General features: G+C 31.4%; 1 protein-coding gene across 4 annotated transcripts; it reads left to right on the top strand.

Moving 5' to 3' along the window:
* The first annotated feature begins 6314 nt into the window (after positions 1-6314).
* LOC111893489 (transcription factor GTE9) lies at positions 6315-11605 on the top strand. Of its 4 annotated transcripts, XM_023889564.3 has the most exons (11): positions 6315-6623; positions 6707-6764; positions 6976-8196; positions 8278-8326; positions 8423-8563; positions 8748-8806; positions 8893-8953; positions 9032-9115; positions 9471-9653; positions 9757-9887; positions 11038-11605. In XM_023889564.3, the coding sequence occupies exons 3-11, from the start codon at positions 7051-7053 to the stop codon at positions 11332-11334; spliced, it is 2151 nt and encodes a 716-aa protein (XP_023745332.1). In that variant the 5' UTR covers positions 6315-6623; positions 6707-6764; positions 6976-7050; the 3' UTR covers positions 11335-11605. The 4 variants fall into 4 exon arrangements, with proteins under 4 accessions (XP_023745332.1, XP_042754576.1, XP_023745314.1 ...); XM_042898642.2 differs by lacking the exon at positions 6707-6764 and having other exon boundaries at positions 8423-8554; XM_023889546.3 differs by lacking the exon at positions 6707-6764.
* The last annotated feature ends 1257 nt before the right edge of the window (positions 11606-12862 follow it).

Below are 12862 nucleotides of genomic sequence, written 5' to 3'. Positions count from 1 at the left end.
AGAGGTGGAGGAGATGGTGATGCTTTTAGCATTGAAATCGTGAATGTCTGCTTGTATATTTTTACTTTGTATATGATCATTTAATATTTGTTATTATTGTTTTCAATTCAGAATATTAATACTTAAGAATTTAAAAGAAGTTGCATATTTGTAAAATTGTTTATAAATAGTTTAAGGTAGATGGGTTTCTCACTTTGTATATAAAATTGTTTAAGGTAGAAGAATTATTTTCCAAATCCAACAAATCCACTACAAACATCTACATAGGTAACTCATATCAAAATTCAAAAGTATTAATTACAATATCTTGTTTAATAAAAAATAATATGAATAATTCAAAAGGATTAATCAAAATTCAAAAGTATTAATCCAAAAAAACATGTCATATTACTTTTTATTAAATAAGATATTATAATTTCTTACTTTTGAATTTTGATATGAGCTACCAATGTAGATGTTTGTAGTGGATTTGTTAGATTTGGAAAATATTTCTTCTACCTTAAACAATTTTATATACAAAGTGAGAAACACATATACCTTAAACTATTTATAAACAATTTACAAATATGTAACTTCTTTTAAATTGTTAAGTATTATTATTTTGAATTGAAAACAATAATAACAAATGTGAAATGACCTATACAAACTAAAAATATACAAGCAAACATTTATGATTTCAATGTTAAAAGCATCACCATCTCCTCCACCTCCACCTTTAAATAATGTCATTAATATTATTTTTTCATTTAAATGCATTTAAATGTATTAGTAACAATATTAATAATAACAAGTCCAAAAAATAGTATTCGTATTTATATTTTTAATAGTAATAATAATAATAATAATAATAATAATAATAATAATAACAATAAGGGTTTTGTTTGTAGAAAAGTCCTAATATGTTTGTTTACAGAAAAGTCATAATATTTTTGTTTATATAAAAGTTCCAATATATTGGGTTAGTTTACGAAATAGTTCCAAATTAATTTGGTACCGGTTTCAACCGGTCAAAAAGGGTCAAACTGCAAAATTTTGCCAATTTTCAGGACTTTTTCTTCGAAAAAAATCTTGGGACTAAAATGTAACTTTTCCATAAATATTGAGACTTTTCTGAAGATTGCCCTTAATACTTGAAGTACTTTGTTGATTTTCATCTTCTGTCTTGACTGGTCTTGCCAGACTTAACTGGAACACTTAATCAGAAGCAAACATTGATCTTTAGCATTAACTCCGTTTGAGTTTTCAAACCTTGTCCCTACGCATCTAGATCCTTGTTCTCACAGTTACTTCAATAGTGTTATGACTAGATCTAATAGGTTGTATGTACCTTTAAGTGTATAAGGATTTATCCGTGTTATTGCTTGTAAAACCCATAACCCATTATATATATATATATATATATATATATATATATATATATATATATATATATATATATATATATATATATAGGTTTAGGTTCTATGGAAAATAAAAAACCTAAAAAAAACCCAAAAAATCATTAAAATGCATAAAGAAAATACTTACAGATCACAAAACTTTTTTTTTTTAATTTTTTTTATCAAAGAATCGCAACTTTTAGGTCAAAATCGCTGAAAAAAATTTACAAAAAAAGAAAAAAAAATCGATTTTTTATTTTTTTCAGCGAAATTGTAAAAAATGTTGCGATTTTTTGATAAAAAATTCAAAAAAAAAGTTTTGTGTTGTCTTTTGTATTTTTTTTATGCATTTTTATGATTTTTAGGGTTTTTTTGTGCATATATATATATATATATATATATATATATATATATATATATATATATATATATATATATATATATATATATATAGCTTAGGTTATTTGTTCTAACTATCTATTGTGTGCATGTAAGATTGATTCATGTTATTTTGTTCTAAATATCTATTGTATGCATGTAAGATTGATTCTGGACCAATCATTTTAGTTATTTTAAGAAAGTAATTAATACATATTATATGTTGAAGATATAATGATTATTAATTAAATATTAACATTTAACATACATTAATTACTTTCTTAAAATAACTAAAATGATTGATCCAGAATTAATCCTACATGCACACAATAGATACTAAAAACATTTAAACCTAACACATCAAGCATGGCGCACACTTGGCGCGCATCTCTAAATTTCCTATAAAAATTCATATATTCCTTATATGAATCTTGTTTCTTACCCTCTTTTTATATTTGTATAACTCTCTACTAGTACTATAACTTTCCTTAAGATTGCATTGTTAAATTTTAACTATTATTTTTAGCCCGTATTTTATATTTTTCCAAAAATCGTATCTTCTCTATATAGACTCCGTTTTTGACATTTTTCTTTTATAAGTTTTTATCTCTTGGGATACCATGATTTCCTTTTAATGACTTTAGTCAGAACTCAAACGATTTATTTATACAATTTTGATGTTGATTACGTTAATACGCGGTTGATTTTTACTTTTTAAAAAAAAACCAGAACTCCTCGGAGTCAGATATTTATAGAGTTTACATCCGTGGGATCACGTTACGGTGTACTTTCCAAATACACTAACCATTATTTGTAGTGGTATATCTTTTTGGTCACTTATTTTTGACCATATTAACCTTTTTATTTCTTATAAATCATAGCATGTTTGATCATATTTTCTCGGAATATGAAAGACTCTATTGTTACCATTTGTTGGTGCTAATCTCTAGTGACTGTTGTTGACACAAAATTTTCCGATTGTCAAATGAGTGGATCAGGGGCGGCTCAACTAATTTGGGGGCTCTAAGCGAACCAAAATTTTGGGGCCTTTGAGTTCCTGACAGTTATTGATAGCCTTGACCTTCAAAAAACTCAAATTCGTTCCACCATTACAACTTCTAACAAAAATCGTTCCAAACCCCAAAATCCAACTTGACACAATGAATATTAAAAAAATTAAGCCCTATTAACCTTAATAAATAGTCTAATCAAGAAAGAAGAATCAGTCTACATCAAAGTTCAAAAAATAGATTTATTCCTTCTTTTCTACATCAAATAGATTTCTACATCAAAATTAATAGTTTTAACTTCATCAAAGTAAAACAATTTAGCATAATATATATCTAAATTCTAAAACAACACGTCACTAAAAAATTGCAGAAAATATTTACTTGCGTCGCCCTAAAATCAGAAAATTCAATCTTACAACTAACAACAATGAATCATACAAAACTTTAAAACATACTTACAAACACAAATCGAATCTAATTGTGAGACAGCAACAGGAAAAATGCTCATATACAAAGTACAAACAGTTAAACTCAAACACAAACAGGATTACAGGAAGAATCAAGAATTCGCTAAGGAAAGAGACAAATAGTAAGAGATTATCAACCTTTCAGAAAGAAGAATCAACTATCAAACTAACCTCTTTTTTTTTATTTTTGAATAAGAATTGGTCAGATCATCAGAGCCAAGAAGAAGAAGATTAGAATCGAGAATCAAATTAAAACTGGTAGACGGTAGTGGTAATCCATCATGCGGTTACGAGGATAGAGGAGAATGAAGAATGAACTCAGAGGACACAGATTCACAGAAAGAATAGTCGCCGAGAATTATTTCTGCTTATTGCGTTAATGGAAAATCCAAACCGTTAATCCCTAATTGAAATATGGGTTAAATGAGGCCTTAAGCAAGGGCTTATTTTTCATCTATGTAAGGCCGGACCTGGAGTGAAGTCAAATGATGTGGATCTCTTATGCAAATATATATATATATATATATATATATATATATATATATATATATATATATCTTTACTATCTTATAAAAGAAATCTCACTATTTCTATAAATAGATTCAATATAATAATAATATTTTTTTAAGACGTCCAAATATTAAAGCTTAAAGTACAACCAAACATCAATAAAATAATATTAAAATCTTAAGTTAACCCATGGAGATCATATATATATGTTTGAACTTTGAATCCTCCTAAAAATCTGGCAAAATTGACCAAATATTCACTATAGTTCACGCAATTAAATCGGTTTCAGATGGAGTTATTATTTGACCTGAATCCTTAGTTTTAGTAGACTAAACCAATCTTTATCTCATGTGTAGTTTCAACAAATTTTAAAGAAACATAAATGTGCACCGTAAACCGTCAGTCCCTTTTCTTCTTCATGAAGCCACCTCTCTAATCATGACTTGTTTTTCTTTTTACAGGTTGTAAGTCATGGATCTCGATCTACACCACCATTTTCACACCACCTAAGTCTCTCTCTCTCTCTCTCTCTCTCTCTCTCTCTCAACTGCGTTTATTTTTACAAGTTGTTTTTTTATAGTTTTTTTTTTATTTTTTATGCAAGCAATGATTTGAGTATAAATGCACATAGAGGAAAGAAAAGAAACGTAGGTACCAAACTTGAAGAAAAGAAAACTATGAAGCAAACCTGAAGGTATCTTCTTGATTTTGAATTCTCGATTATTTTGCATTTTTTTGGACAAGCAATCAACTATATTATCTTTTAACATATTTGACCATATGTGGTTTATCGTGATTTTCCTCCTGATGAGTTTCTTTTTTGATATGATTTTTTGGCAAATCCGACCTCCACAAAAAGTTTGTTGAAATTCAATAAATAACATGCTTCAAAAATATGTAACCATTGATTGTTATGGGTTTGGCTTTTGCTTGAATTGAATTATTGTTCAAAAATATCTTACCTAACTGCCTTGTTTTTCAAAAGTATTTTATTCCTTAATTGCTCATGGCAGGGTCATCATTGTTAGCAAGAGAGACTTTTTGAAGAATGAAGGGATATTGACTAGCTTCCCTGAAGGTAGACATATAAGTTCCTTTGATGATGGTTATTGATGGCGAAGATAGTCATCTGCTCCTTTATCGTTCAAGATCACCCAACAGGAATTTGGTAGCAGCTATACTCCTCCATACAACATGAAGGTCAAGTCAATTCGAGCCTATATATTTCTAGCAAGCTATATCTTATAGTTTCTTATATGGGCTGAATGTTTGACTTCATTTTGGACGTAAAAACCTGATAATCGATGTCAATTTTTGGATCCGAAAAAGCAATATATTAAAATTTTATAAACTATAAAATCTATTGCATCTTGTGAAATGCAAGAGCATAATCACATTGAATTTACCTGGTCTCGCAAGCATACATGATAGTCAAATTCTTATAATATTACAATCTATGTGTAAATCGATAGCAAAATGTTTTCTTTGGAAAATACACAAAAGTTAAATGGTTGACAAATAATATCATTGACGGTCATTTCCTAATACTAAATCATACTTTTCTCATTGGTAGTCTATTAGTTCAAAATCATTTAATTTCAAGAATACTTGTTTTCTGTCTAATTGTGTTGTTTTAGTTTATTATTGAGCAGGAGCTACTATAAGTATAGAAGGGATAAAAGCATGTGGTTATTGTTTTTTGCTATTTATATGCTTATTCATCGTGCCTAGCTAGGGGATTATTTTTGGAATTTTGAAGGGATAAAATCAAATAATATTTGTTTGCCCAGATTCTTTTTTATTTTATATAATTTTGCATCAGAACCAGTTATGTATAACTATGCTTAGATATCAATTTTTTTTATTGTATACACTTACATTTAAAAATGCGGTTCACCAACAATTTATGGGTGTTAATACACATTAGGGGGTTTTAACATTCTAAGTATCATGCCTATTAATAGATTAAACTTATTGTTCATTTTTTGAGTAGATTAATTTTGTTGGTCTTAATTTCACTAATTTGTTTGATGACTTTTAGAAAATTCTCTGTAAAAGTTGTTGATTTTACCGAAAAAAACTATACAAACTCTCTCCTCACCCTTATGGCCGTCCGCCGCATTGCGCGGGTAGACGGCTAGTATATATATATATATATATATATATATATATATATATATATATATATATATATATATATATATATATATATATATATATATAGTTAAAAGGAGCATCAATCCAAAAAACATTAAGGATTAAAACAAAACCCACTAAAAAAAACATACCAAAAGGACGATTGTTACGGTTTTGTCATAAGTAAAAAAAATAGCGTTAAATATAAATGTTTGGACTTAAGGGACTAAAGATGGAATGAAGTTATAGTTTGAGGACCAAGTCACCGCCTTTATTGCACGTGATCTGCATCACTTGGTCTATCACTAGATCTGAAGCGCTGTTCTCACCGTCGATTCCGAAGACGGCGTGAATCAACGGCTACGATTTATTAGGAGTCGGTGAAACGAGGCTCCCACTTATGGACACGAAAAAGATAAAGAGGCGTCACTCTCTTCATCCCCTAAAAAGCTTACATTTTCTGCCGTACGATCATATACTCTTCTCGTTCGGAGCCCTTGGGAAGTACCCGCGCCCCCGTCGTTTTGTTTTCTAGGGTTTCGAGCACAATATTCTTTGAGCTTTGTCGTCTTCAAATCCAGTAGAGATCTTCCGTTTTTAGGGTTATCTTCGTTGTCGGTGAGTTATTGTTGGTGATTTGATGCTATGAGTTTGAATTGCGCTGAATTAAGCTTCTGTGCGAATTGAAGTTCGTCTTTGCGGAGGAGAATTGGCTCTTTTTCGACCCAAAGAGGATTTTTGCGGTAAGATTAGGTTTTCTCCTTTGGATTACGATTTTTCTCCCCTCGTTCGTTTAATTTTTCAAAACAAAACGTTTCAATTTTAGGTTTAGGTTGGAGAAATTGTTAACCCAAACGTTCGATTTGAGAATTCTGTAATACATGGTAATCGGTTACAAGTATTGAATTTGTACATCTTTTATGGATCGAAATATGAACATGGAAACCCTAATTTCAGAGAATACGTATTTAAGTTTATTCCGCGTTTAGAGAGCGTGTGCGATCTTTTCTTTGTTAAAGAGGAATATGAGAGAGGAATGAGGGATTTGATAATGGATCCGTTTGTGAGTTAAATTGGCTTGTCATGAATATTCAGGGACGTGCGTGAAATCTTTGGGCTAGGGTTTGATATATACATCATTCTGGTTGGGTGTGAAGTGTTGATTGCAATATGGCGAAGAAGGATATGTTCCCTGATGCCTATTCTGGTGGGTTTCCCCCCAATTATGAATCAGAAGGATCTGGTTGCTCTGGACGTGATGATATCGATGCATCTGGTTATGAGGACTCGATCAACCATAGGAAAAAATGGATCAAGCTAAGCTCTGCATTATCTGATGGTTTTGGTGTTCCTGTACATGTTGTCCCTTTGTCAAAGCTCTCACCCATAGAGAAAAAGAAATTATTACTCCAATTGAAATCTGAACTTGACAGACTTAGGACATTTCAGAAAAGATTGGATGTTGATAAGCCTCGTGTTGCCACAATATCATCTTCTAATGATATTCTTAGCTCAAACTTGAAGAAATCATCTGGCTCTGGGAGAAAGATTGACCATAGTCAAAAGTCAAAGGCCCTTAATCGTGGTATTATGGGAAGGTTTTCATCTGCTAATGACACAGGGACTTTTACTCCATTACTGAAGAAACAATGTGAGAACTTATTGAAGAAGTTGATGTCCCATCAACATGGCTGGGTGTTTAACAAACCTGTTGATGTTGTTGCATTGAAAATACCAGATTACTTCAATGTCATCAAGAATCCCATGGATTTAGGGACAATAAAAGAAAAACTTTCTTCAGGGAAATACACAGGTCCCCTTGAATTTGTCGCTGATATCCGACTCACCTTTTCCAATGCCATGACTTACAACCCCCCTGGAAATGATGTCCATGTCATGGCAGATGTTCTTCATAAGTTTTTCGAGCTAAGATGGAAGCCCATTGAAAAGAAACTACCTCAAAATTCTCAACAACAATTTGAAGAGATTGATTTGGTTAAACCAATTCCTCCATCAAAGAAAAGAAAGATCACCTCAATACAACAAGAACCGTTTCCAGAAGCTAAGTTGGTGATGACAAGTGAAGAAAAGCTTAATCTAAGCAGGGAGTTGGAAGCTCATCTTACAGATTTGCCAGATAATATCATCGATTTTTTAAGAGAACACAGCTCAAGTGGGAATGAAGCAGTAGAAGATGAAATAGAAATTGATATTGATGATCTTAATAATGATACATTGTTCAAATTACGCAAGATGTTAGACAACCATATACATGAGCAACAAAATCAAGGAAAAGCAGAGCCTTGTGTCATTGAGGTACTATTTTAAATACATGTCATCTTTCCTAATTTATAACAGGATGTAAGTCTAACAATGATTCTTCATCATCGGTTTCAGCTGCTACATGAATCAGGGATTAGCAACTCAACTATGCAACTATATAGAGGTTAATAACCGTTTTCTCTTTCTCACATTCATGGGTGTTTGGTCAATGTTAGTCAACTGTTTAACTTAGATTTCCATGACATGTCACATGTTACAGGGAATGATCCTGTGGAAGAGGATATAGATATTGGGGGGAATGAGCCACCTGTCTCAAGCTACACTCCAGATGAAAAGGAAAAAGGAACAAGCAAGAAAAGTGACACAAGGACAACATCAAGAACCTCAAGTGGTAATTTGGGTACTCTTTTAATATTATGATTTTAAGTAGTACATCAACTGTCAGTGTTTATAGTTGCATGTAAAACTCCTTATCTGATGAATGATGATGTTAACTATATGATTTGATTCAAAAGTTGATAAAACAATACTTTGGCTTTTTGTTAACTATATGTAAGATATTCAGTTTTATATTGTTTATGCAGATACTAGTGGAAATGGACAAAATGACATTAAAGCCACTAACCCATTAGAGGTGTCTCAGGTATCTATCTATCTTCCTCATAACATGTAACTTTTTTCTTTTTATGCTTGTAATATTAACTTATTTATTTTATATTCAATAAACAGAAAAATCTTGCTGCAGCAGATTTAGAGGAAAAGGCAGGTACAAGTGACCTGATTGATAATCGTAAGTAACCATTTTCTTTCCTCTTTTAAAGGGTTCTAAAATCTAAAATTATTTAATATTTTATTTTTCAATTTTCAGAGTCAATTAGTGGGTTGGACCAAGTTGATCACATGTCTCAACAAAAGCCAACCTCTGTTGAATCAGATAGCCAAAAAGATGATGGTGAGCATTGAGAATTTAGCATCATATTTAAACAAAATTAATTTCTAATTATCCCTGCTTTAGTGGGGGCGTAATCTATAAATTTTCTACTAGGCAGGGACCATTTTGTTAAATTTTACAACACATGGACCTTTTATGTAAAAAAATCTTTACCCAGACCTTTTCATTGTAATTTATTTTCTACACAGGGACCAAACCTGTCAATATACAAAACTATTATGGCCAAAGTATGGAACATAAAAATATACTATTTATCTGTGAATTGCAATTAGATATATATATATATATATATATATATATATATATATATATATATAATAATTTCTAATAATATATATATATTTTTTATAATTAGGTGACAGTGCTCCAAATTCAAGACAGGTGTCACCTGGGAAATCATACAGAGCTGCAGTATTAAAAAACCGATTTGCTGACACGATTTTCAAGGCGAGAGAAAAGACATTGATTCAGGTTGAGAAAGGGGACCCTGAGAAACTCAAAAGGGAGAAAGAAGAATTAGAAAATCAAAAAAGAAAAGGTTGGAGATTAGTTTAACTTGTTTTCTAAGTTTATATAACTTGATTTCAGCCAACAAGATTATTAAATTACAAATTCTATTTTATAAAAAAAAATAAAAATAGAAAAAGCGCGATTACAAGCTGCAGCAGAAGCAGCTGAAAACGCTCGAAAGCGAGCTGAAGCTGAAGCTGCTTTGGAAGCAAAAAGGAAAAGGGATCTTGAGAGAGAAGCTGCTCGACAGGCTTTATTGAAGGTATGAATATAAATATTTAATATAAAATGAAGGTTACTTTTACATGAATTATGCGTATATCTTTAAAAAGTTCTTTGGGGTCTTTTAAAGTAATTTTAATTAGTAAGTTGGGGGGAATAGACTTGCGTAATGCCGAAAGTGTAAGGAGCAAACCTGCAAATATACATAAGTCATGTGGCGTAAGCATTAAAACCAAAAAAGTGTAGGGATGAAACATAGCAATATATTATTGCCAGGGGGTGTAATCTGCAAATTTTCAATTAGTTGGGGACTATTTTTTTAACTTTTTTAAGCAAATGGATTTTTCCTGTAAAAAAATACACAAGGACCTTTTTTGTAAATTACAGGGACAATTTTTGTAAATTATTTTGTACACAGGGCCAAACCTGCCACCGTACAAAAATCTATAACAAATGGACTGGTTCTGTAAAAAAAATACGTGAGGACCTTTTCTGTTTATTATGGGGACAGTTTTTGCAAGTTATTTTGTATGCGAGGGCTAAACCTGTAAATTACAAAATTTCAGGGGGCAATTTTTGTAAAAATCTCAAAATGTATTGACTGTTTTTATATAAAAAAATTCACAGGTATCTTTTCTGTAAATTAGAACATTACAGGGACTAAATCTGTCAAAATCCAAAACAATTGTAGCAAAACTTCAAAACTAAAACCTTTCTGGCAAAACTCTTAAATGTAATTACAGGGACTAAATCTGTCAAAATCCAAAACAATTGTGGCAAAACTTCAAAACTAAAAACCTTTTTGGCAAAACTCTTAAATGTAAATTACAGGGACTAAATCTGTCAAAATCCAAAACAGTTGTGGCAAAATTCTATAACTAAAAAACTTTCGGCAAAACTTCTATATGTAAAATACAGGGACAATTTTTGTAAATTATTTTGTACACAGGGGCCAAACCTGCTAACATACAAAAATCTTAAAAACATATCGCCAGTTTTTGTAAAAAAAAGAAGAAAAATTTCAGTGACATTTTCTATAAATTACAAAATTAGAAGGACTAAATCCGTCGAAATCCAAAACAATTGTACGAAACTCCTAAAGTGAAAAATACTCGCATGATAATAATAGTAATTTGATTAATTATTTTTTTAGTGTAAAATTTGTTATTTATGTTTTTGTGTAAATGTAGATGGAGAAAACAGTTGAAATTGATGAAACATCGCGATTTATCGAGGATCTTGAAATGCTAAGCACGGTGAATCCCGAACTACCGATGATGTCAGCAGATGAGACAAGTCCCGATCATGGATCCCTAGAAGCATTAGGCAGTTTCAAATTTGGGGCCAGCAATCCCTTGGAACAACTAGGGTTATACATGAAAAGAGATGAACATGAAGAGGATGATGCTGACATGGACCTCCAGCCACCTGTCATGCCAGGTGGGATCAATGCTGCTGCTGATGTGGAGGAAGGCGAAATCGATTGAAGTTTTTATTTTGTTATGTTGGTGTTAGGATGTTAGTGTGATCCATCGTCTATTTTATGATGTGTATAGACTGTGTTCCTCTCCCTCAAAAAAACCCAAAAAGAAAAGAGTATTCAAGTTAAAAAAAAAGTAAAAAAGAATAGAGAAAAAATTTATAGAATGGATTATGAACGTTCATTTTCGGTTGTGGATTGTGGCTTTGAGTTCTCTGCACGCATTCTGGACTATGTGAATGATCATTTTTTAGTTGATTGTATTTTGTTTTGTGTTATTTTTGTTGGAATATGTGCTGCGTTTAAAATTACTTTTTGTCAATTTCATTATATATATATATATATATATATATATATATATATATATATATATATATATATATATATATATATATATATATATATATACTCTAACTAAGGCCATCCGTTATACCTACCACATACCACATATGTGGTGGGTGCCACATCAGCACCACATTCCACTACCACATATATGGGGTACTTACCACTAAACACACCACTCCACCTCATTTTTTTATTTAAATTTAATTCAAAAATACATTAAAAACATTGTTTTAATACTATTTTTCCATTAAATTAAAATACCAAATTACATTAAATAAAAACTAAATTAATTGAAATTAAAAAATAAAATAAAAATAACAATCAAAATAAAAATTACATTAGTTAATTTAAAAAAAATTAAAAAAAAACATTAGAAAAACTAAAAATTCCAACCATACATAAAATAAACTATCCCCTACGCCTACGTCGGGCTCGAACCGACTCTTTCATTGCTAGAAAAAGTTCCAAGTCTTCGCCCTCAAGGTCGTCCGCTTTCATTTTCAAGATTTCCATATAGGTTTTTGTTTGGAGTGTCTCTTGTGCCTCTTGAAATGATGTTTGTGCTTCGATCATTTTTTGTTCCATCCGAGTCATCACCTCGGCCTTTGTTTCCTGAAGCTGCACATATCTATCAAATTTATCGCCGAACATATCCATACACTAGAATTCGAAGATGTTGATGCCGCTTTTTTTGCTTTATTTCTTCCAACGGGCCGAGGAAGAGGTTGGTCGGTTTCAAGATCTATCGGATCGTCGTTGATGTCGATGTGTGTTCGGCCGTCCGATTGTTGAGAAGTTCCATCGGGGTTTCTCGAACGCTTTGAACCGGAAGATTGGGAACTTCCTTCCGTTTGCTATTTCCATTTTGGGGAGTCTTTCAATTTTAGCCACGGCTTCATATACGGAAAAGCTTTGCGTGTAGGCGTTGTTTTTTCATATTGGTCCATGGCCGCCTTGAAAACATCAAAATCGTTCGAGCCGCTTTTGCGTATATTTAGGAGATTGTTGTAGATTCCTCCAAAATCGATGCATTTTAATCGAATATCTCGCCATTTCGACGTAATTTGATCGGCATTTCGAGCTTGACTTTCCATTAAGTCGTAAAAAATGGCTCGGACTTTTTCCCAAAAACTTCCGTACGTCTGGCTATCTCCTACAATTGGATCTTCGGAAGCCGCCACCCATGCCTC

Source organism: Lactuca sativa, chromosome 3, assembly GCF_002870075.4.
Source record: "Lactuca sativa cultivar Salinas chromosome 3, Lsat_Salinas_v11, whole genome shotgun sequence".
Lineage (NCBI taxonomy): Eukaryota > Viridiplantae > Streptophyta > Magnoliopsida > Asterales > Asteraceae > Lactuca > Lactuca sativa.
Note: the sequence above shows the minus strand (reverse complement) of the source record. Positions and strands in the feature narration are given on the sequence as shown.

What these genes read in the sequence shown, in the direction of transcription:
- LOC111893489 (XM_023889546.3), top strand. Translation starts at nt 7,051, where the DNA reads ATGGCGAAGAAGGATATGTTCCCTGATGCCTATTCTGGTGGGTTTCCC. An exon ending in CAGAGCCTTGTGTCATTGAG is followed by an intron (nt 8,197 to 8,277) that starts GTACTATTTTAA and finishes CATCGGTTTCAG; the next exon opens with CTGCTACATGAATCAGGGAT. An exon ending in AGAAAATCAAAAAAGAAAAG is followed by an intron (nt 9,654 to 9,756) that starts GTTGGAGATTAG and finishes AAATAAAAATAG; the next exon opens with AAAAAGCGCGATTACAAGCT.